Below are 26,403 nucleotides of genomic sequence, written 5' to 3'. Positions count from 1 at the left end.
CAGTAATTGTGGCAAGATTTATAAATCCGATAAGCAGAGTTACAATATCAATAGTCCGAGTTACAATTTGGTTGGGCAGATCTACCACAATCGATGTAGATTTGACTTCAAAAAAGTGTTGTCCATATATTCACCATAGAAGATACAAAATCTACATTAAATTTTTCCTTGTGGGGCTCGTCATTTTAGTTCTCTTATGTTATTCCAAGGGTACGGACTGCGTAAATAAATAAAAATGAACATCGTAATTACGAGTACTATACTGTTATTTAACCACTTTCTTGTCCGGCATTGCATGTAAAATGGCGCTATCGGAACTTTCTTTGCGTTTTAGTGCTGCGCAAGCGATAGTGAAAATAGGTTATATTTCACTCGGTCGGTAAGGACTGACTACGGCATCCTCTTAAACGCGTTTAATAATCGCTGATTGCTGTTTCCATCGGCTGTGTCGACTGGACATCCGTGCATCATTCGCGGCAGCGAAGCGATCAGTTCTGGGAGAAAGAAGCGCTCTAGGTGACCGAAGTGGGAGGAGGAGGAGGCCGCGGTCCGCGCTTCGTAGGTATCGGTGATTACACGTGTCGACGTTCCGCCTTTTGAACCTAGCAATGCTTAACCGTGCGGCATAAGCGCGTCGAAGCGTTCGTACGATAGACCAGGAATTCTTCCATCGCTAAATAAACGCTCGCGCTTCTTATTTTGCACCAGAATTCCCGATCCCGTCGCTCGTACTCCCGGATTCCGATTTTTTAACGTCAGGAACCAGTTTTTATGTGAATTTGTTTAATTGCTGTTAACAAAAGAATGAGATCGGGCCAATATGGCGGGAAGAAAGAAAGCGAAAGGGACCGTGTTCCGCAGACCGTCTCCAATGTTACACCGACGGCACTTGTTTACGGATAAAATCAAACGACATGCGAAAAAATTATCGTCCAGCACGCGCTAATTGAAAAGGCGTTGCGATATTTTCCCGCCCATTTGATCAGAGTCGCTGAAAAATGGCGATTGGCGGGAGTTTTGAAAACTTGTCTACGGTCTAGAAGAATTTTTTGCTCTGTTGTTTGGTGAACACTTTTACTCGCGGTATATGACGAATCGTAAATGAGATAATATCTCGCCAAGAATCTAGATACAAAAGTAAAAACGGACACGCGACGATCGGCTCGGAAATTGCGATATCATTGAGTGTTCGTGCCGAGTACATTATATTTATACATATCCATCCGTTTAACCAGCCCATTGTGTGTTTAGACGTGGATGTGTCACGCAGTGCGGGTGTCTTTCATCTCCCTTTCTCCGTCTCCGTTTGCCTCGCACACACGCCTCTGGGCAAAGGAGCCATGATAGGCATAACGCGACAAAAGATCTCGTTTATTTTTCACACGCAGTTTGATCCTTTGAGAAAAATCTGTACATAGCTCGGCAACGTTGCGTTACCTCCTTTCTCAATTTCAATCTCACTTCTATTCATATTCTTGATACACGCTGTTTTCTGTTTGAGCTTCGTGAAATAATTCACAACATTTATCCTACACTTCATGCCAAATTCTCATGAATTTAGTGCAAATATTCATTTTGGGCTGTTTTTTGCCAAACACTGAATGATCTATATTACACCTGATATACGAGTAAAAAATGATTTTGGATCAAAAGTAATTCGATTTTTTTTTTTTTAGGTTTCTAGATGCACCCACTTTTCTGTAGCAATGACGTCATTATTACCAAATTTCTTGCACAACGTTTTTCAATCAATGCTTATAGCTTCATTCGACTTGATAAAAAGATTTCTTCGACACGGGTTTCCGTAGAAAAACGTTAGCATTTCAAAGAAAAATATTGCGAATTACATTTCGATGCGAATGAATTTTTGTGGGAAAAACTTATTTTTCGGTGATTATTCGAATCGCCACGTCGATTGGTAAAAACATTTTTTGAAAAACTAAAGTCTTATCCGACGTGAGTAATTAACGTCGAAGAAATCTTCTTATCAACACGAAGAGGTCCGCAAGAACTGACTAAAACACGATTTGGAAGTAATCTTGAAAGAATGACGTCAGTGATACAGGAAAATGAGTGAATTTAAAAACCCCCAAAATACCAAAGTGTATTTTCATGAGGTACTATTACCGAAGTAATAGATCAGCTGTCCGCATGTGGTCCAAACGCACGTCTCGTACCAAAACCGCTTCTCTTACAATAGACGAGCAAAGAAGTTGCTGCAGGTTTGAATCATATAAATTGTCGTTGACGCAGCGAGAGAATCGGTTAGAGCGGAATATGGCTGGCACAACTTTTGTATGCGGTTATCGATTGCCAGGTGTGCCTGTTTGGCCGTTCCCTCAGCGTGAATCGTCATGGACTTGTAGCTTTAAAATTCGAAACTGCTGCAGGGGAAAGCGTCACAATAGGGGAACTCGTCTTGGTCGTGTATACTTTTCGTTTGTCAAATGATTTGAATACCTTGATGCTTGATACAAGCATCATCCGAAAAATGACGTTCATTTTCATCACATTGACGGGGTTATCGAAATATTTTTTCTGCTTATTCTATACGTTGTTGCCTTTCAAATGTTGATTGCGAACGTTTGTCAAAGTCCTTTTTAAAACACAGCTGCACAGTAAAAGACTTTTTCAATGTTTGATAGAAAGACACAGACCTTAACCCTAAAACGTGACGTTAATTTTATATTTTTTTTATATTCTTACCTATTCGGGTAACACGGGGTGAAAAAACGTCCATAGAGTCTCATTTTCATCGTGATTTAATAAAAATCACGCGGGCCCAAAAACTTTGTTGCGCAAGTTTGAAAAAACTGGTCAAAAATTATTTTGGGTCGAGTCGAAAACGTAAACTGTTCTCTTGCGGCGGGAAATTCCAATTCGCGCGGGTTGTTTTTTGACCCCCCCGTTGCCGTTCTAGAGTTAAAGACGACACGGTAATGCTAAGGCTAAGAACAGCGTCTTCGTGCCTCTTTAGCCGATCGGTGTAATTGCCTATTTGTATCCAACATGGAAGCTGTCCAAACTTGAAGCAAAGCTCCGCCATGAGGTGCGCAATAACGGCGCACCTACACGCGGCTATAAAGTATAACGGCGAGTTTTTTGATACTCTGTAGATGCCCGTCTAATTTTCTTCTGTATAACCCTGAAGCCGAGCGAGCCTTGAAACGTAGCTGTATTACACGTCTTATTTTCCTCATTATGGATAATACAGCACCCTTACACGCGCATTATTATCATCATGGGGCATATAGGGGAAACCACTATAATAACTTTGAAAACTGTTCGTTTCTTTAGGGTGGCGTGTTTCTCATTCTCAGGGATCGGCGTCGGTGAGAATCTACCGGTTTTTCTTAACATTCGCATCACTGCCGTCATTATCCTTCCTGTTTTCGTCGAAAATTATTGAAATAGTGCTCTCATAAGCTTGTCATAAGTAAAAACAACGTCCTTCATAAGCATACATGGGATTTTTATTTTGTGCCGTTTTAACGCAGATTTCATCGTTCACTAATTTATACTACGGTTGGGCGATTAATTAAACGATTAATCGTAGGTTTCCATTAAATTTTTTCAAGTTGATCGGGCAATCAAACAAACAACTCATTTCGAAAAGAATTAACCGAAGTATGTTGCGTTTAATCGATTATTCAATCATGAGAATGAAGTTAATAACCTTACTGTAACGATGAATGTTTAGGAAAAGTCGCTGATTTACACCTTTGTGACTTTCCGAAATTTAGTAAACCGTTATAAAAAAAATATACACTGATTCTGAAAAGCCAACTCCTTGAAAGTCATCCTAAAATTGCTCAGTAATGATTTTTTCTCCTGACGTATCGTTACGTCAACGTTACCAACTTTAGCTTCATTATTCAACCCGAATATTTGACTCAAAATGGTGTCGTTTCGTCGATGAGTTCTGAAACCATCAGCAATGAATGTATATTACATATATAAACTTTGTAAATTGCACGGACTTTTGAAGTAAAGGAACTTCGTTGGACAATTTTTCATTATTAAATTCTTCAGTATTTAAGACGTAGTTCGGATGATCCGATCATTAGCTCTCACTCTTCTCTCATATTTTTGGCCTCCTTCAATTTTTCTGTACGATACGTAGCCTAGGGGGACTTGTTTAAGAGGCAGGGAGCGCATCAAGGACGCTATGCAGTCGTCGCCCCGAGTTTTTCGCTCTTCGTTTCTCTATCCTCTATGCTCGATGCTAGATGCAACCTGGCATAAGTTGCCCGGGGCGTCGCGTCAGCAGCTGCACGCTGCGTGTCGTGCCTCTGTCGACTCGAAAGCGTGTTTCCATCGCTTTGCAACCGGTGGCTAGACTCGTCGCTACGAGCTGCTCGTGTCCTTTTCAACCGGCAGTGTGCGTGCTTCGGAAAATGATGCCCCCATCTTGTGAGTTGTATTCCGACTCGCTCGAGCGAGGGGCTAGGATTCACTGGTGGAGTCCTCTGTACGTTGGTACGTGGTGTCTGGAAGTCATTAAAAGTTCTTGGTAGTCTTCGGAGGTCTTTGGAAGTCCTCGATAGTCTTTGGAAGTCTGGAAGTCCTTTGTAGTCTTTGGAAGTCTTTGGAAGTCTTTGGAAGTCCTTGGTAGTGTGGAAGCCTGGAAGTCCTTCAAAGTTTTTGGAAGTCTTTGGAAGTTCTTGGTACTCTTTGAAAGTTTGAAACTCCTTCATAATGTTTGAAAGCCTCTAGAAGTCTTTAGAAGTCCTTGGTAGTCTTTGGAAGTTGTTGGAAATCCTTGGCAGTCTTTGAAAGTCTTTGAAAGTTTCTGAAAGTCTTTGCAAGTCTTTGGAAATCTTGAAAAATCCTTGGTAGTCTTTGGAAATCTATGGAAGTCTTTGGAGGTCCTTGGTAATCTTTGGAAGTTTATGGAAGTGTTTGGAAGTCTTTTGAAGCTGGTAGTCACTTGTATGCCTAAACTAGGAGTGAGTAGCCTTTAGCGTTTCACACTCTTAAACATCGTGAGTCTCATAAAAAAATCTTACCAGCTCAAGCCTATAACTCGGCGTTTGCTAAGTTACCGGATTTGTAGTACTGGCAATGATATTTAAACTCCATGATTTTTTTGCATGTGGATTAAATTTCCATGTCCAATGATCTGTATGCAGACGAAATTTCGGTTGATCAAGCTTGATCGAAGAACTTACGGGCCAAATACATTCCATTAATGTACATTCGTTAGTAACGCAACTCGGATGAGATGAAATGTTTCAGGATATATAAAATTCCGAATTGAATGCAATGAGTACTTTATATGGCCGCTGACATTTCTCACATATAATGCGCTAAGCAGACTCGTCAAGCTATCGGTAATTATTATATACTAATTGGACCCGGTTTGTATAACCTATATATCTATATATAAAGTCCACGTTACTCAAGCAGACCTAAGGAACAATTTGTTGCAAGTCTCATGTAAATTGGTTCACTGGTTCTCAGATTATCGGTAACGAACGGATAAATAGACAAAGGATTTTATACATTAGTATCAGACAAGTCTATCCACCACCTCTTGATTGATTCGAGCAAATTGAAGCGATGGTATTGTAACCGAATGACATAAATCGAGTATCATTTCCTCGTCCAATTATTGAATTATTGAAATTTATTGAAATGAGATTAAAATTTATACCGCATGGCTGTCGGTTGGAATTATGTCACAACTTTGTAATGCTACTCGGTCTAGCGTTTAGTCGTACTGCTAGGATTCGATGTGTCCACTTCGACGAGGCCTGGTACATTATCGAAAGGTCAAGAGGTCGAAGCCCCTGACAGGTGTTCGCGCATTTTAACACCGGCATGCCGCGGCTGCAGTTTATTCACTTTGCTGTAATTGTATTATAGTTGTAGGTAGATATCAGCTGTATATACAGGTATGCACGTTCTGCACACAATATGCGACTCAATTTTTCAACAATTTCTGACCATCCGTCACGCCGACCGACAATGGTTGTCGAAGTTCGATGACTTTTAATTACCCCCGTCTTTATAACGTTTTATTCCCTTCTCCTTTCCTCTTCTTCACACTTTATCCGATTCGATTTTCTTAACCCTTCAAATGTGACACGCAGCAGCTGAAGATATTTGTGTTTTAACTGCTCAACGTTTCCATCTGTTAAAATACAGTCTGTGACACAAAAGTGTGGACAGAGTTACCTAATTTTATAAAAAAAAAAGAAAAGAAAAATTTGAAAAATGAACCCTGTGGGCACGAAATGGATTACATATTTGCACTGAACAGTTTGAAACAATTGAATTTACTGTCTTTCGTAACTTACCGAAAAGGAGGAAAAACGAGAAGAAGAATTTGAAATTAGTACACACCTATTCCACAAAGCAATCTTCCCAACGTCTCATTAGTTCGCTGGTTTACTCTGCATCTTTAACATGTCATTGCTGCGACGTGAGATAAGCTCCGTCAATATTTAATGCAGTCTCACTTGAGCTCAGCGTCCGTTCTGTGCTGTTGTATTAACAACGAGCTCACGGATCCTTCTTTCGGAGAAAGTCTTATGGCGTAGGTACAGAATGCGTTGGGGAGACAAGCACCATCGTATTTGCTTTTCCACCTTTATATTTCATTCCTATCTTTCCTCTTTTCCTTCTCCATATTCATTTATCGACAGGAAGGAAGTGGCTCGAGGTAAACTTCAGCCCATTGAAGGGTGCCAGTTTCATACACCAAAGTGAAACAATGCGCGTGAGAACGAAGCCCCAACGAGGCTATTATGATAAAACGCACACACACTTCCGCAATCCATGCATCAGAGTGGCACCGGATTTGACGTCACAGCGGGATGCGATAGTCGGTAGCTCAATATCCACGAAATAAATTTACCGAAAATTACAAGACGAGACGAGATAAGTTATTTACTTCTGTTAATCACTTCTCGTATTCATTTATTCATTTGATCGATTTTCATCAATATCGTTGAAAATCTAAATGGAGAAGATACTTTTTTATTCTATCAAGGACGTATTGGACATAAAGCCAGCTCAACAATGCCTCGAAACAAAAACATTACGCAAGAGAGGTTTTTAATAGTAAAACTAATCTGGTTACAAATAATTTTAAAAAAGTGTCTATAATCTATAATTTTTTTTTGAACAATGGCTTATCTTGTTCATAAGTGAATACAGTACGAATCGTCAAACAGATTTTTTTTAAAGATCGTCGGCCAATGGTAAAAAAAAATCGATTCGCACAATCATTATGATTTATAGTTAATAAATTTGTACGTTGGCTATAAGTACATAATTATTACCCAAAATTTAACTTACGAATAAAGTAAGCAATTTTTAATCAGAACTGTACTAGCAATATGCTTTTATCGGCAAAGAATCATAGAATAATGTAATTTCTCCGAAGTTGTTGATATAATGAGGTCTTTACATTTGAAATTCAGCGTTTTGAGTAATTTTTTTCCTCTATTCCCGGAACTGTTTTTAATTACCTGTCACTAGATTGGCTGAACTCAAACTTGCCGAGTCATTTTTATCACGTTTTTTTTCCACAGCTGTTTCGACTTGAGTAACCCCGGTATAACCTTAAAAGCTACCAAATCAATTAATTTTTAATTTCTGCGTAGTGTAGTCTAAAAAAAAAAAAATAACTAATAATATTTAACTTATTATAAATACATATATTATTTATATCAACAATTTTCCAATTATTATGTTTACCACATTTATGTATACTTTTTTCAACTTTGATACGCCATAAGATATGAGTGTATTCGACAACGTTTTTGGAACTTACGACTTCACCGTTTTGGAACATCGTTTAGAACAACTAGAACAAACCGGAACAACAAAAAAAAGTTCGATTTTTCAAAAGTGGGGGGCTCGGTCAAAAAACGGTTTTTAGCATTTTTCAATTGTGTTACACGAGTTATCAACGTCAAGTTTTGGAACAATGTAGAACAAACTTAGAACAATCTGGAACAATTTCCGAAAATTCTGATTTCTCAAAATGGGGGGCTAACTTCACGTAGGTGTGGTTCAGCCGCCTGCGGCTCATTGAGAAAGATCTCATCCCATCCAACGCAAGTTGCGATCGAGTCACGATCCGTTGTCCGTTTGAATGAATCTCTGGGCAAGAGCTGGCGAACGTCGAAGAAGTTTCGTTTCTTCGACGATTTCTTTATGTCTGCAACTGCAGCTCCTCCTTCGACGGCTGTGATGGCGCTGTCGGTGCTGCCTGGACCTTGTCTAAACTCCACCATCTTGATATTACAGGAGAACAGTCTCGTTTCCTTTCGTTCTCCGTCCGCGTCTTATTCTTCGACGCTTCGCAGCGATTTAATACCCACTGCATAAACTGCAGCGTACAGCCAGCTCTTTATCTCTCTTTTACCCCCGACGATTCAATTTCAATCGAGGAAGACAGCGGCCGGTTTTCTTTTCGGATTATCACGATCTCAATTCAGAAACTCCCGATTTCGTTCCTGGAATAGGAATATTTTTTTTAATAATTTTATTAACTTGCAAATTTCTCGCCTAACAAAAACAACGCTGTCGAATTTTAGCATGCTACTGGAAACACTAATTTCTGCACAATAATTACAGATGTTACATCCGCTTGAATCGATTTTTGATCGTATAAATTGATTATAGATTAATCTTCTCAAGAGACTTGAAAGTTTTTCGTCAAACATGGTTCATTGTCGATGTGGTCGCAGAGGATAAAAAAGAAATCGAGAGAAAGATGGAGAAAAATGAATGAAATAAAAAGACAAAATCAGTAAATATTTCTTCGGGGCGTATATCTCTGACATTTAGTTTGTGTCGCATATCAGACACAACTCGGCGAGTTGTTATAGGTATACATTCGCATGCGTGTGTATGTGTGTGTGTGTGTATATATATACTGTTTCATAGAGAAAGACGTGCGTCGTACGCACAGAAGATGGCTATTAATCTTGCTTAAATTATTACGCCATTAGCGAGCTTCTTATACAGGAATGATTATATTCGAGGAAGGTGCGTCCCGCGCCTCCGAAAGCAGAGTTAATTCATCGTGGCTACCTATTCGTGTCCACTCTCGTGTTCCTAAACTTTATTAAGTACATATACCTATATGTGTCCGCAGTGTATAAAGTATATATATATATATATATATATATATATGTATATATGTATATATGAGAAATAAGAAAGGCGCGTTGCATTTCTCAGCTAATATATTTTAAATTCATCTCGTGCTCTGGCTAACTGTACTCCGGCTATAGCTCAAGCCCCCATGTTCCATGAACACGCGCGACTCACTGGCTATACCTGCTCTTTGGAGTCGAGACCACGCCGCGCCGTTAGAATTCCCCAGTTTTTAGACAAAAACATCAACCTCAAGGGCATGTCGGACCCTGCCGAGTCTTGGAAACTTACTAAAACTTTTGGAAAATCGATGAAACACCTGACGTAACCACAAACCGAGTGAAAACCGTGCAAGTCTTCCTGATGCGACTTCACGCAATCACGACTCTTTTATTACTCAAAGTTCGAAGCGATATCTCATTGTTCAGGACAGATGGAAAGTTTGAAATAGGTCTGTCGACTCGGCCGGTAAGACAGGAAGCTACAGCCTCCTCTTAAACACCGTTGATCGGGACGCAAATCGAAGACAATCGGATTCCTCGGTTACTTTTCTTTCTTGTGTTCTTTGAACAACGCCGATGGGACTTGAGAGACTTGAGAAGAATCGCCTCGCCAGCTTTGAACTCCAACCAAAGATCTGCGGTTCTCTTCCTGCAATTTTACCGTTGCGAATGCAGGTATACTGCCTCTTCACGAATTGAACCTACCTGCGGTCATTCCGCAGAAAGCAAAGCCTTTTCTCGGCTCGTGCATCGAGAGCTATGAGATACCTAGACACGGTTCCATATGGTCACCCAGCATACCGGTCAGTTATGTATGGGACTACTACTGTACCTGTTCAATCGATGAATAATGCGGACGGATTAAGCCGAGAGTAATGATTATAAACATTCCACGACCACCACCTGGGGATTCGGTATATAAATGGTACGGAATAGAGATCGGAAAGCCACGAACGTCTTGGATAATGCCAAAACTGGAGACCGAAGTAAAAAACTTTTTTAATTAAGTTAATGTCTCTGATGTATATATGTGATTATAAGTAGGGTCCGGATCAATATTTTACTTTTTCAAGTCTATAACATATGTACATATTTTGTAATTTTTAATACATATTTATCCGGGCCCTAATTATAAGTTGTTCGGTAGATTCATTTACAGGCATGAAAGTTGCGAGATCGCGGTTCCACTAATTCTGTCACGTATACGTAACTTCGTATTCATCTTCTCATAGTTTACACGTAGAGATTCAGATAGGTGAGACAGTCGATCGTAAGTCCACACGAAATCTCTTTTACCGGCATTCGAGTCACCGGGGAGTTTGACGCTTCGATTCCACATGCAAGCGAGGTTGCATTCGGGAAGCTCGTATAATTCCGTGTTCGATGTTTGTGGAAATGTTACTACACAACGCCGAGTCTCTCGCAGCACCGTACGAAGCCCGAACTGGTGGTTGAAAATGTTGGGAGGTTGGAAAAGGGACTCGACCACCGGCAGATGTTCCATCCATCCATCTATCCGCCCGTCTGGCGGTCCCTCGAGTCGCGTCACGCTTCAGGGATGCCCAAAATTTGATCGTGTTTTTCAATTTGTCGGCGTTCCTTTCGTTAAATAATTGTTTATCACTTCTTTTAAACACCTTGTAGAGTTGATTTTTAACCTATCGATATTTAAAAACGAACGCTTTTCGCTAATGATAATCCACTCGATTTCTTTGTTACACCATCATCCTTCCTTCTGAATCTATGTATAAGATATACGATGGCATTTTCCCACACAGAGAAACTAATTCCTTTACTCGGACGAGTTGAATATCGTCTTAATTACGCACGATCTGCTCACAATGAACTTATTAGGCGCTTCCTTTCTCGCGTCGAGGAAGTGCTCAGCGCCTATATTACAGCCGACTGCTTTACAGCTCTGAGGTGTATAAATATAAAAATACCCAGAACTCTTTAATATCGTGTCAAGTTTTCCGTCTGCTTACGTACAGAGATTTATACATACTTGTACAATCACCTGCGCTGGAATCACATGTCAACAATTATTTACAATTTTATATTGTCGGTAGAAATACTTGGCAGGTAACATCGTCGGAACTGTTTTACCGACGGAATAGAATTTTTCTCTTCAAATGTCAGGTTTATTGAGAATTTTTATTTTTTTTTTTCATGTCGATTTACAACCTATCTTAATGTTATATCTGATCTTATAACCTAACTTAACCGAACATAAAAAAAGAAATAAATATTGGTAGTTGAGCGACGAATGGAAGTTAAATTTTCTATTTTTCATTTTTTTATTCCACGTCGAACAGGGCATACAATACATGTATTTTCATGGATGTAGATACTTATGTGTCTATGTAAGACATAGGGCATAGAATAACTTAGAGTTGTGGAGGTTGTCAGAGACCACTAGACGTTTATCAGGGGATTTGGCGTTCTCTCTTTAGTCGACAGACAGACACACAGAAGAAACGGTTAAGAGCATGCGTAAGATTTAAAGGCTGTGCGTACAACAAACGATGCAGCGGGTAGAGTGGGAGGAAGTCGTAAAATCCGCGGCAACAGTTCCTTCTTATGTTCTCAACTTCTCTCTGAGATAGAGCACGTGTATTTTATACGCTCATGCATGTGCAACATGAATTAAGATTCTACGGATTAAAGATTACTCCTCCAACAAAGTGACAAAGCATCAAATATATCCTTCAGCGTTCGTTGGTATTCGTGTCCAGTGTTCATTCGTCGTTGGCCGTCAGTTCGATTCAACGGTTCGAACGGTACAAGGGTGTTACTCTTTGGGTTTAAACAGTGCTCCATTTATTTAACACGTGCAAATTAACTTGCCTGCATCACATTATCAACAACAATCGCCGACTTTCACTTCTTTTCAGTTTTACCGACAGCCCATGTCTAATCAGTATTTGACCATTTATACTCAGGGCCAAGAGAATAGTTGCCGTGTTACGGCGGGCCGGATCAAAGAGCCTAGGCGGACAATTTGAGCTGGGTGGTTAACCTAATGCGTCGGTTATATTATGTAGAAAAGTAATATTACTTTACGAGAAGGTGAATGATAATAACGTCTGACCGTAAAACAATTTACAGTCTCATTCCACGTTGGGTTGGCTGGTTATTGTCAGTTGAGCAATCTCAACTGTGGGCAGAGAGACAGGCACTCAAATTTAGGTATGCCTATTTTTCCGAGCCAAGTCGCCTAGGGGTTGGTTACCTATGAAATCCTCGTCCTTAATGTTCGGCAGAGTTCTCTCTTTCTTTTTCGTTGCTTTCGTCACGCCTCGCCCGGTTTTATTATCTGGGTTCTCTCTCTCTCTCTCTCTCGCTCTCTCTCTCTCTCCTTCGGCTTTCTGAAAAAAGATGGAGGTTCTAGCCGCCCGATGCGAGCTTACAGAGAGAGGAATATGGGCTCCGCCATCCGCGACAATCAATCATCCAGACAAATTATTGGCCCTAAACGATGCTCGTTAAGATAGTTTCACCGTTTGACGATTTCAACCTCGTATCGCCGGGACTTCGCCTTCGGCTGACATCGGGTCAAACATCTTGACCTTAGACTCGGAGTCGGCCGCACTGATCGGGGTGAAACGGAAAATGCTCGAGCTGCTGTCGGGGAAAGCTTTTTGTGAATATTATCAGGGGAAAAGAATAAATGCGCTAGAGTTCCAACCTGTGCTTCCGTAAAAGCCGCGTAACACGGAAAGGGCAAACCATAAATTGTGCAATAGCAACGACGTAGCCACTTAGTCTGACGTTAGTAATGCCTATTATAATACAATAGGACCGGACCCCGAGGGTCTGGTCCCAAAAACAATCGGTTCGACCGAGAAAGAAGCAACAAGAGGATCGGCCAGGTCGAGGAACAATGCCGTCGGTTGTTCCCGGGCTCACGAGTGCTCGGATTCTACTCCAGAGACCTGGTACTTCTCGAGTCCAGCCCAGCCCAAAGGGGAAACCTATCCGATCGGCCCAAAACGAACCCCAATAGCCGCCTCGTGACTCGGGTCAGCATTCCGCCACGGGAAACTGGTTGTGGCTTATACTTCGACTGGGATAAAAATATCGCCAAGACTTTCAGGATCTATGTATATCGGAGGCTATATCCATCCTGCATTCATGTCCAGGTCAGAGTCAGAAGACTTCACTTTTTTGTTCTGACGATTTCAAGCCTTGGGCTGTGTTCCCAATCATATGCCAAAGTTGTGAAAGTTACTTTGTATTTTGTACCTAGAAACAGGAATAGGTAATTAATACGTACCTATCATTGGTACTCGTATACTTCATACACATTGAGTGTGAAAAAATGCTGGTTCTTCGAAAATTAAATGCTCATAATACCGTACAACTCAAATTCTAAATAGGTAGTCACTTCCAAAATACATAGGTATAGGCATTGACAAATGTACCTAGTTACTTTAAGACCCTGATTATGACGCAGTAAACGTTATTAAGATGTTTGTCAAATTATGATGATAAGTTGTGAAGACTTGAAACAGAACCAGCATTGACTGAAATTCATATTTCATTACTCGGTTTGATTATTGAATGACCTTAGGAATTGTTTCTCCAATGAAAACATATTCTTATCAGGAAATGTCCATCAGATGGTTGTGATACTCATATTGGGGATAAAATCGTCGAGTGTACTGAAAAAATAGTAACCGTAATTGCTGAGAGTTGAGTTTTAATCGTAAGATGTAGTCTGCAAGCCTGACCTGGCAACTAACAAAATTGAGCTCCATACAACTGGTTGTGGTTCAGACTTAATACGTAGTTGTAAAAAACTGGATCTGCATGAAGTGTAAACGCTGCGTTCGCGTGCAGAAAAAGTGGCGGTTCTAGCTCTGTGAAGTAATTTAGATTTCGCGCAACGAATATTTTTTTTCTTCCACGTCTGTGCATTACCGGGTATCACAGCCGTGTAACAATTAGACAAAAGGAGAAAATTAGTCCTGGCCAATTTGCCGTAGAGCGCTCAGAAACAGATGAAATTCCCGGACGTTCAGCGGCGTTCAAGGATCCACCGGCACGCGAGCAGGTTGCCCGAATCAGCCGCAGTAAGGCGCAGCGCATCCTTTCTTGGGTATAAACACTCGGCGAGTGGTCTTCTTGCCGGTTTGCCAATGCCAACTTAAAAGAGCCCGGTGCTATAATTCAACGGTAATGCCAATCGGCTCTCTTACGGCTCGGCTCGCTGCGGTTTCCCTTCTTCGCATCGACAAAAACCGACATTCAGTGTTGTCCTCCGCCCAGTGCGTCTCCTGAAGGATCCTCGACGACATGTGTTGGACGCAGTTCCTGAAGACGATTATTACAGCTTAACGCGACTTGCCCCTGGTCCTGCGGTAGGAAACTGAGCGACACGTTCCAAGTTCGACGGGAACGTCTTTGAAGACCACCGACAATGCAGAGGACAAGAAACCGCGATGCTGCAGAGGACGTACTTGTGCTTCAAGGTCGACGACTTGCCAATCTTCTTTTCAGGTCACATCTCGCTCAATATCTGTCTAGAATTTGATCCAAGGAGATGTGATCTCATACGGATTGAGCTCTTTGGCTTGGGTTGTGACCGATTTGGTGATAAAAAAGAAAACTGACTATCGATACTCGAAAAGTTTTTATCATCGACTTCCGTACTGCTGATGATAAAGGAACCAAAGTGCCTACTGACAAGCACATGATAAAAGTCTTTTAATACGATACTCGATGAATGGTCAGACGCGTCGCTGTATCACGCCTCTTAAATTATCCGCTTTAAATTCGTTGGTATATAATAATAATTTGTGCTGCGTGATTATAAGCAGTTTGTTAACGTCGCGTGGGTACACAGTAAAATTCCATAGTTCCTCGACTGATTGCGATTTATGGAGCCTACAGCAGCAACAGCCACGGTCGCGGATGCTCTCTCTTACATCTTTTTTCTTCTCGTTAGTTACTGGAATCGGTTAGCCAAACTTTTTGAATACCATTAAAATGTCATGAAACCCGAATTCACCTTGCTTACGAATTCTTCTGCATGATTAGCGCTTCGCGAAATCGATTGACATTGTGGAATATATTATTGGAATCGCTATAAGTTATATGTTACAATTTTGTCAACTATTGTCCGTAGAAGCATAGTACAATAGTGAGATCGGAAATTGGGAAAATACCTCAGTGTTTCAATTAGTAATCGTTGCTCAACTTCCGTCCTCTTTGGGGAAATATTATACAGTTCCTGCATCCGTCATCACGTTTGTCTCTAAGTTTCCAATCAATATTCATACTGCCTGCATAACATTGATTCAGCGGAGACGAGTTAAGAGCCAAATAAACGTGCCGATGCGTGTGCTCATCGTTCCAACCTGAATCATGTCTGACCCTGGCCTTCGGTTTAGGGTTCAGAGGTTAAACCGACGGAAAGGCGTATACTGACTTCCAGAATGTCAGGTCAAAAATTAATCAGATGCACGCGCATCGCCACGTTCTTGTGTATCTGCCACCAATGAAAAACCGCTATGAGATTTTTTAACAGATCGAATGACCATTTTATATACTGTAAATAATCGATGGCACAAGAAAGCTTGACTGTAAGTGATGGAGTGAGTGCAGTCTGCAAGTTCCATTTAGATTACAGTCCACGGTGCTTGTATGATTATGCTGAGAAAGGGTTGAGAGGCAATGAATTTTATAAAGCCTCTAATAGGGCAATTACAATGTTGAATCAGTAGATTCGGATGGTAATGTTTTCGATAAGGTTTTTCATGTATTTTCTGGTAGCTGGACCAGTAGCGAGTCGGTTCGGCTTTCGGTGAAGCAGCAGCCGGCTACCGTCTCTTCCATCCCATGTCTAATCCCCGAGTAGTTAAGGCTAGGTATTATTATTCTCCCATTCTCAGTAAACCGGTATACTCTTCGAAATGCTTCTGTCCAGAGAAACAGATTACGACTAGACCCGACCAGCAATTCGTGTGATTCAGCAATTAGTATGTATCCTTAATTCTAAATAAGAAACCACTGATTTCTGTCATTCTTCTTTTTTGATAAGAAACGCCGCGAAGCTATTCCCTCAATAGTTTATTACAAGCTTAATTGTTCTTCATGTTTAATTTATCAGTTACCGGGCTTAACACTGTTTACCAACCTGCCGCTTCTCTTCTCTGCACCGTGGAATGGATAGAATAGTTCTACTGTAACCATTGTACGGAGTGTCTTCGAGACTGGATATGTGAGATTCGAATTCACCTCCACGTTTCTAAATACGGCTAGGTGGGTGTAGGAGAAGCTATCCATACGAAGTCTCGCAAGGATTCCAAGTCAAACGGTCGCGGTCGATCGGCGTGCAGTTAGTCCGTGTCCCCGTTTCGATGCAAATCTCCACCGCATTACTTTGCCGAGTTCGCCTCAGTACTTGCATTCACTTTCTAACAAGCTGATTCGCCCCGATTTGCCTACGCTCAAAGTTCATGTCCTTATGGATAGAATTGGATTGAAAATTCATGGGTACCCGTGAATCAGCGTTGGGAACTGATTACGAGGACACTGGAAATGATGGGCGATATGTTCTTTGGCAGTTGGAAATGCTTGAGGGTCAATATTAAACGTCTACCGAAGACGTTATAGTTCCATGCAAGCTTCTGGGAGTCGCCGATATACTTTCGGCTGCGTAATCCGTTATAACAGGTCCGAAGATGTGACTCGAGATATGGGTCCGGAACCTGATGCGTGCCTGCGGACCGAATTATCTCATACGACAAATACAAATCTACTTTTAATGACTGGTCAGAAATTGCCGTCGTAGAGAATCAGGGCCCCGTCTGATTCTGCGTTGTCAGAGATTTGAAAAATGGTCGGAGATGCCTGTTTACGGAATCAGATTTCCTCTCAAGGAGCAGGGAACCATTATTCTGACATCCGACGTTTCATTGGCTGACTGTTTAAGCATTGTATGCGTTTGGCTTGTTTATTTCGGTTGATTCGGTGATTCGGGATAGTTTATTCAAATGACGAAAACAAAGAGCTCGTCGTCCATAATAGACCGGAATGGTCTTCGGACGAAAAGCGTTGACCACACAACGTTGGAGGTGTAAACGGTCATGGGGAATCGACGTTCGACTTGCTCGAATTGAAAGGTCAATGTACCGTCGAAAACCCAGGCAGCCTTGAAACATCGATAAAACTTACTGTCTTCATCGACAATCCTCGTGCGTATTATACAACCTATACGCCTATCTGTCCGTCTCAATCAAGAGTATTGATCGATGTATTGTTAACAATTCATTAACGCTGGCTTTCGGAGATATAATTACGCAGCCGTTAAATAGCACAACAGGTGAGACGACCCTCAATTTCATCGTTAGGAGCCTCGATTGTACCGTAGACTCCGGTATCTTGAAATCTAATCTCGGCGTCCGGTGATCTGGAAAACTCAGAAAGCTGGAAATAGCAGATGGCTTATTGAAATCTCGAATTCCTTACCTCGAGATTGATGATTTTATTTTTAACCCGATCGACTGCTTCGCTGTGTCCCACTCTCTACTTTTGCCGTTCGTGATCGAACCCGTTGGTTTCGGGTGCGAACAAAGAGTCTTGACAGATTAACGCGCATCGCCGCTGGCTTATTGCAGAGATTTTAATTGGCTGTATTATGAAAAGTGTCATTAAGGAGACGATTTGGTCAAGACGCGATCCGGCTGCAGCAGCCCCAGTGACAGAGCTCGTTATTCGCCGTTGACGTAATCGTTGAGCACTGCGGATATGATGCACGACTCTTCACATGCTGTCACATGCCTTACATTATACAATTTTTAGTCACTTGTAAATCACCACACAGAGGAGACTGTCGCAAAAAACTTATTCGCGACTCTTTCATGGAGTAAGAGAGTCACCTCGAATCGGTTTCTGAATTCATTTTAATCGCTGAACCATTTTATGGTATTGTGTAGAAATTCTGCATGACGAAGGGAATTACTTGGAACGACGTTGAACACTGTGGTCACAAGACTTGGTCTCTGCTATCAATTTCATCAGTCGCGCTCTTGGCCATTGAGTAGCGGCAAAAAACAGTTTCATACGCGACATCAAAAGAGTGCTTTATTATAGCTTGAAGAACGGCACTTAATAGCCATCATTTCTTTAACAATGTATATTTCTTCCGAACTCCGGACAAAGTTCAAGCTGTTTTTCAACTTTCACACCTTTTGCAAGGTCATGTCAAAGAAACGAAAAAAATATTTTCCGTATCTGAGAACGGAAATAAAATCCACAAACAGCTCTGCGAATCGTGAAATGAATCAAGAACAGTTGTTTGTTTAGTTTTTTTTTTTTCTTCTCCCCAGAAATTAATCCCAGACCTATAAATAAACAGAGTAACGTTGCGGGTTTGCGGTACTTTTTCGAATGACTTTACGACGCCGCTCGTTTCCGGTCTCAAAGGTGGCGCGGTGTGAGACGTGAATTAAGAACGATAACGCGAATAAAAAGTCGAGTACTAGTGGATGGCCTCGCAGCCGGCAGGACGTTCAGGTCCTCTGAAGGCCCGAAACATATCGATTACCGATTTACTCGGTTCAGAATAAACACGTTCACCGTTACCTGCCTACAGTAAATTTTCCTCTCTCTACGGTCTAATTGGCGTGCCGTACATACGCAAGCTGACCATCTGCACGCCTGCGTCTATTTAGTGTTTTACGCAATAACGCAATAACGACTGCGGTACAATCCGTAATTAGGATCGATGAATTCGTGCAAACGTTCCATCACGTGAATTTGATTACATCTCGTATCCACTTGACTCAGAAGCGGTTTCTTCACGGCTCGCATGGAAGACTCCAATATCAATTGATTTTGCTATAATTGGGTACAAAAACCCGGCGAAAATTTAACTTGTCACGCGTGAGCAACAACAGGTAGGTAAAGTTAAGGCGGATGTCGTAGATTTTTGTGTAAAACTGCCAAAAGAATTCGGACAACTTCAGGGTGTATTGCAAACTCTCGGTGCAATGTTCTCGCAATCAGCGTGGGATGGATGCGACTTGTTATACTCGGCGAGGAATCGTTCCACCCACACGGACGTAAGAATTAAACATGAAGACAGGAGTCGCCCACCAACGAAGAAGAGATCCATTAGCTACTAGTGAAGGAAATTACTGAATCAGATTCACGGCTGGAAAACCGGATGGTTCATAACCTTAACACTTTGCGGCACAGCGTCTCATGTATGAGACACATTTTTTGAATCGATGATTCAAGATTTACATTCGATTTTTGAGATATCGATGTCATTTTTTTTCTTTTTTTTGTATACTTGGACTTCTTAGATGTCAATGTAGATGTTTTAAGAGAGATTATGATGATGATTCCGCGAATATAGTGAGCGCTATAAATAAAAAAAGTGTTGAAAATTTCTTTGTTTTTTACATAATAAGTGTAATTCTGGAAAGTTTATGGAGACCGGAAAAGTAGAACTCGATAATCCAGAGTTTTATGTTTCTAAAAACGAACCCGATGACAAAATTTCAAAATTCAAAATAGCGGATCTAATCCTATCTGGTGACCCAAGAAACCTACGAGTGTTTATTTTTGCGCCACTTCGATAACTTTCACATTTTCAGTCCGCCGTGTTGAATGCTGAGAGTTTCTCGGATCAGGCCCCATTTTTGTAATCAGTTTCAAGGAATTTAACGGCCAGGAAAAATGTACGCTTCAAAGGTTTAAATACTCAATTCAAGCGCAGTGTCACTAGATTTCAGGTACTTCGGTATGTTTTTCAATTACATACGACGAACGTTTCACACCAGACTGTAACGTCCTTTATTTTGTCCAAGATTTTCAACTCCTGTTAATATACCTTGAACGTCATCTGCAGCATCTGATTCATTGTAATACAACGACGAGTAGAGTCTCCAAGAACGTAAAAGATATGGCGTTGAAGTTCACGACGACGGATATTTGCTCGATAGTTCTTCAGAGTACTCAGCTGAGGCTGCGTTAATGAAGGCGGACCGAAGTCACGACCTTTCAGAGTGAGAGAGAGAGAGAGAGAGAGAGGAGGGGGGGGAGTAGGTCTCGTCGCGTGAATATCGCATATTCTCTTGCACCGGATTATGAGCACGTGTAACTATATTACATCGATGCGTGTGTGCATGTGGATGTGAACATCTGCGGCTGTGCTCAACTAGTGACTTATGCCCGTGCTTGCGACTTGCGTACACGGACGTACTTGTAGATAAAAGTGTGCAAACCAGCGTTCACTGTCCTAAATTTAATCCTTTCGAAGATTCGCACATTCCTCTCAAATCTCTTTTAACATCGATAGGGTAGTTCAATGATTTTTGAGGTCAGGTTCAAAATCGGTAAGTGAATGTTTAATCACTTCCCTTGAACAAGGCCTGAAGTCATACGAAGTTCCGTTAACTCACTTCAAGTATGATAATCGAGTCTTGAGGCGTCATTTCACCTCTCCAGAAGTGAGTTTAAGCAGTATATATTGGAATCTTCAAGTTGGAAGTACGCTTCGTCGACGGATTGTTAACCACTCGCATTGATGGATTACATCAATAAATGGTAATGACAAATTGCTTCGTCAATATTATTCTGATTGTATGACAACGTGATTGAAAATTTACTCTCGAGATGAACTGCCTGATCAGTTAGTCGACGAAATTGCGTTGTGCTTCTGGAATGAGAAAAAATGATACATCTTCGTTGATCGTCAATAGCGATTTAAATGAGCCCAACTTTTACTTTTTAACGGGTATAAATTAAACGCTACCTTCCCGGTGATTCGAGTCAAAGTTTGCGGCGGTCGTTAAGGCGTTATATGAAATATGTATCTATAATTATTATGAATTTTTTTTTTTTATTCTTTTAATGATAGGCTATGAAACGTCGTTGCGAAATTCAACATGTAAATGCTTGAGAAAAAATTTGCCTTATGTTGTGCTGCATAATAGTTTTTAAAAGCAACGACGATAGAGTGCGGTTAATCACTGGGATTTGGTTCTTTCCTCGTGCAGAGGCAGAAAACACGAATAGTTTAATTATGTGCATGCTTTCACTGATACCGGATCCATAAATGCTTGTGCACATAACACTGCAGAAATACCGTCTCATTTTTGCTTCACACTGTGTAACGAAGCTACGATGAGTATCTTATTTCCGTCGTTAAATTTCCCGCCTTTATCTCGCACAAAGCGTTTCACTCTCTCGAACGAGCCGAGATCGGCGAAATGGAGAGGCTCTATCCTCACCGTCTAAGTTTGCTCTCTCGCGAGTTGAGGGCAGAACGTGGGAGCGATAATCGCCCCATCTAAATTCAAATTACTAATATATTAGCTTTGTAGGAAACACTATGTCACAGTGATGGTGGGTATAATACACTTGGCTTAAGTAAACGAGGGCGTTAGAGGATGCGAAGATTTGTCGGCGAGCCTGGTTTGGTTTAAGTGATGTCATCCGTCGACTTGTGCTTATAACATTGCAGACTCCGATAACTCCGTCGGACTTAGGTTATACACCGCGGTTCAATATTCACCGATTTTTCTGCCGATCCAACACATGTCTCTTGTCCCCCCCTTTTCAACAACCGTCATCACACTCGGAGAAAACTTTTTGCTTTTCTAAATAAATCAATTTGTAGAAACATTTTGTAGAAAGTTTCCTCGTTGGAACATAATATTTTATTTGTTGCAAATAGCGAAATTGATGAAGTAGTTGTTTCAAAATTGTAAAAACAAAATGTAACCGACAGTAAGAAAAATTTCATTTGTTATAGTAACTAGAAAAATTCAGTAAAACAGGTATCGTTAAAAAAACTGTTTGAATATTGTTGGAATTACGAAAAACGAGGTACGCGTAAACATTTTGCGCTATCATCGATTCTTTTTTGGTAATTGCAATTGGTAATTGCGTCAATTTATTGTTGCACAAGCATTAAATTTTCGCAACAGTTACAAGAAAATATAGTAACAGTGATGATAATGAGAAAGAATAGTAACGGATACTAGACTTTCCGGTAACAGCTACAAAACTAATTTTCATTTTGTACCTAGAACTATATTTTTCGATTGTGGTAAAAAATGAAAATAGGTAAGGGCTGAGAGGTAACCGGAACTAAAAATTTCTCTCCGCGCAATAAAATATATTTATAAATCCAAAGTCGCGATTTTAATTTAGCTAATTTAGTGAAATAATGCTTTTTTCATGGTATTATTAAAATATTGAATACCCTATGATAGATTCAACTAAATCGCTTCATACAGTTTGCTAAGTCTATTTGGTGGATAAAGATTAGTAAAATTTACGAAACTATGCGAGTTGCTAATTGATTTTCCCTCTCGAATAACATTTTACGTCGTAAATATACAAGATTTTTTGTTGAAGTAGCAAAATTCTTTCCGTAACGCGTTAAAAATCCTTTCTCGCAAGAGAAGTAAGATGAGCAGTTATTAGGAGCTCCAGACATCTGTCTAGTATAATCAGTAGAACTAAATCATCGTAGCCTAATATCATTGAATCAGCCAGTCAATTCACAATGGCATATTTTTCTACCGTTGTTTAAAGTGGCACTTAATTCATGTAGCACAAACTGAAATCAGACGATGATTTTTTCAGTTAGAACAATTAAACAATCATTTTTCAATCTTTATAAAATAATTTCACTGCGTAGATGTGATTTCGCAATCGCAACGGAATCTATGGAATTGTGGTGTCAAACCTCTTCTTAAAATTATACATTACTAAACCATTTTGTGATTTGCGCTCTATAAAATCAACTAAACTTTTTCGTTGTGTGAAAATAGTATTTGATCGGAAGTATATTAATCCAGAAAATTCGTTTCCAAGACCAAATTCTTTCTGCGTGCATACCGTGGACAGTTTTTACTTCGGAGCATCCTGTGTCTCTGCGCTTCAACAAGCTGGCTTCAGAGTAATTGAATTGTCAAATCGTTAGCCCGGATCAACCAGTCATATTTACAGTCTTGATATTTTTATCAGTGGTCTCGTTGGCTCTCAAAGTTTTATGTGGGATACGTCTTGCTGATCATTCGCGCTTCACGGTAATAATTATTTTGACATTATTCCAAGGTTTCTGATCGGGATAAATGACATAACTACTCGCAAGAATTTTCATTGCTGACGCAGAATTGAGGCTTGTACACAGAACAAGAATCGAGTTGTTCACAACAATGAACGAATTAGCGTTCATTGTGGCAATACTTGTGCTAAAAAGGAGATTTGTCGGCGCACGACACTTGCTTTCACGTTTTATACGTCACCACACCACCAGGCTTTACACTGTGCACGATGTGATGAGACAGTGACTCTCAATCAATCCTTTGTCTGTTTCAATATTAGATATTGCAGATATTTGTCTTTCGCTGTACTGTATCCTCCATTTTTCCACATCGTGTACGATGTGTAGCAGCCGTGGAAAATTATTGCTAGCAAGAAGCCATAAATTTATAATTAACATCGCCGTATGGGTAGCAAGAATTTTTTTATCACGTGTTGAATATTACCAACACCAAAGCGATGATTAATCATCGACTCCATACCTAATTCGTTTCCATATTATACATCTATTTACATGGGTGAATATCGCGTACCTTGTTCGAGAAACGCGATCGTGGTCTGGCGTTAAAGCCTTTGCGGCGAGTAAGGAAATCTGTAATACCTAGGTACATTTATCGCAAGGAAACACGAACCCTGCATTCTGTGTAACCTTGTGTTAAAAGTTTCCGATATTTTTATTTGAAAACAAATTTTAAATGTCAAGGGTCCACATATTTATTCGCTATCGGGTTGGCAATAAGTGCGCAAACTTTTCCTCCGTACATTTACAACTTAATCATAGGCCAGCTCTAGTTTGAAAAAGATTCTGTGCGATTCAAGAAAGCACACTCGAATACTAGTATTAGTTTAATTTTTCAGATTCAAGTTTACGACTGCATGAAAGAATGTAAATTATTGTTGTACTACACAGCTTGTTTACGTCTGGTTTGATGGCATTCTAGGATGTTATTCTAATACATAATTAACCATTTGGTCATCACTGCTTTGCAAGCAATTGTCGATAATCAACATTTTATGTTTCAAGTTTACGAGCAGTTCAAATCAAATATTATTACACAGCTTGTAACGACAGTCTTTAGCCTGAAATTTATTAATTCTTTCTGTCGAATTTGAAAGACCATGAACGAAATATGTAAAATCAGTTGTAGTCTGAAGTTACGGGCACCAATCATTAAAGTTTAGGAATTGCGTGCGACTCGCTTTGCTGATTACATCTTACTTGATATGCGTAAAATCAACTGCAAGCTCGCTGCACACGTGGACCGAGTTCCGGCTGACGTTTAAACAGGATGTGCGTAGGCGGTTGATCCGTGTTATGCGTGTACGTAAACGTCGTTTTATACAGACGAAAGAGAGAAAGAGGGAGAGAGAGAAACGGGGTGGATTCACTCTACAATCTCGTCAATCCGTGTCGAGCTCCCGCCAATAGTTTTTGTCGTTTGGTTGACTATCTCTGCGTGAGCCAAAATATGAAAGTTCACTTTGATCGTAATCAGTAAAAAATCAGATCAGGGTATACGCGCTTCGAGAAATACAGGAATACCGTAAAAACCCGGGAATTTGTTGGTGCTTCGTGACATTAGATGAAATTTTGCGAGGTTGAGGTTGCGTTGAAAAAAGGCATGTCGGGTATCTAACCATTCGCACACAGTACGAATTTAAACTGTAAAATAAGGTTATTCGAATATTTTGTGCAGTTGACTTGACCATCTGCACAGCCTAGTTAAATATTTTCTATTATGGATGATGTGTGATTTTCATGCGTATGAGCGTTGTTAGTATCGACATAGGTCATCTGCAACTACGTTACGTAGTTGTCGCGGCATTTGACTAAAGTTCCTAATTGAAAAATAGTCATTTTAACTACACACTTGTCTCAGTATGGTAACGGTTAAGTACTTAACGGGAAATCCAGGAAGATTCACTATTTTGCAATATTTGAATGCCTGAATTAAGCGAGTCGGCGAGATATGAGTATTGTTATGATCAAGCGAGAAAATTCACAACGAAAAAAAGCTAATGTGGACAGTGCAAGTCAGAATCCCCAAAGAGAGAAAGAGTCATCGAAGAGCAGATCATTGCGCTTTCTCCAACGTGATATTAAGCACTAATTTGGAACCGTGAAATAATTGATAACAATACTTTTTTAGAGATTGTGAATATTCACTCTTCCCATCGATTGTCGTCTCGAAATACTGTCAATTGTTATTATCAATAAGTTCATAAGATGTACCTGCTGCTGAATAAATTCTTTAATACATATTGAAATTATGAACTCTGAAATTGAATAAGGCTCTCGCTCATAGCAATGTACAATTCCTACTTCAAAATGCAACGTCTGAAATACTTGCAAATAAAAATACATCAAATAGTTGGTATGTCTTCGATTGTAGGTTTAGCAATACAATACCAGGAATCCATGCCAAGATACCTGTAATTTTTTTTTTATATGAAATGCGGGAAAATCTGACATTTATTTTTGGCTGGTAGTCGTATACACTCTAATTTGGAATACTGATTCGCTCGTTCATTTATATCCATTAAAATTTTCGCGTCTGATCCACCGTTTCTCAACACTATTACACATTATTTGGAGTTTGGAAGTGCAGACGCCACGTTCGAAAACAGCTATACGATCTCTGATATCGTAATGGAGTAATATTCCTCGACGTAAAAACTTTTCTAATATCATTAATGGAATTTTTTTATGTGTTACAGGATTCGTATCGTGCTCTCCGAGTCCCTGCAAGAATGGAGGGGTGTGCGTGTCATCCCCTCGTGGGGAGTTGTATTGCAAGTAAGTCCTTGAGCCAAGTTATTGCATGAATAATTAATCAAATTACTAATCTATCAATCAGAAATATGACTTTTCGAAAGTATCAGGGGCAGATTTGCCCCCCGAACACACTGGCAAAACATTGTTCGCGAATGGCGCGTTGAGCAACGAGGAGAGGAGTAGGTCGGATACACTCGGGTAACTGGCCCGCAAAGATGGAATGCGAGAACAGCGGTACAGCCAGCCTCCCACGCAGGGTGTTGCGAGGGGGAAACGATCCGTGAAAAGCATTGGCCCTGGGGCGGTGGCACTTATATTCGTATAATACTTGGACTAGTAATGATAGCTTTATGCCGAGCTCTCATTTACCAACAGGCCGAGTCGAGGCACGAGGTGAACTCTCGCGTTATGTGGTATTGTCGTAATTTTGCTGGT

At 40.5% G+C, this 26,403-nt stretch overlaps 1 protein-coding gene across 2 annotated transcripts in view; it reads left to right on the top strand.

The window, feature by feature from the left end:
- LOC124175120 (neurogenic locus Notch protein) overlaps positions 1 to 26,403 on the top strand; it is a 156,951-nt gene that overhangs the window by 12,186 nt on the left and 118,362 nt on the right. For both annotated transcript variants that reach the window (XM_046555036.1, XM_046555035.1), the window contains exon 2: positions 25,911 to 25,989. In XM_046555036.1, coding sequence (XP_046410992.1) covers positions 25,911 to 25,989 — 79 coding nt within the window. The remainder of the gene's footprint in view (positions 1 to 25,910; positions 25,990 to 26,403) is intronic.

The sequence above is a fragment of the Neodiprion fabricii genome, chromosome 2 (genome assembly GCF_021155785.1).
Source record: "Neodiprion fabricii isolate iyNeoFabr1 chromosome 2, iyNeoFabr1.1, whole genome shotgun sequence".
In the NCBI taxonomy this organism is placed as follows: domain Eukaryota; kingdom Metazoa; phylum Arthropoda; class Insecta; order Hymenoptera; family Diprionidae; genus Neodiprion; species Neodiprion fabricii.
The sequence above is the reverse complement of the archived record's forward strand: the minus strand, read 5'-3'. Positions and strand labels throughout refer to the sequence as shown.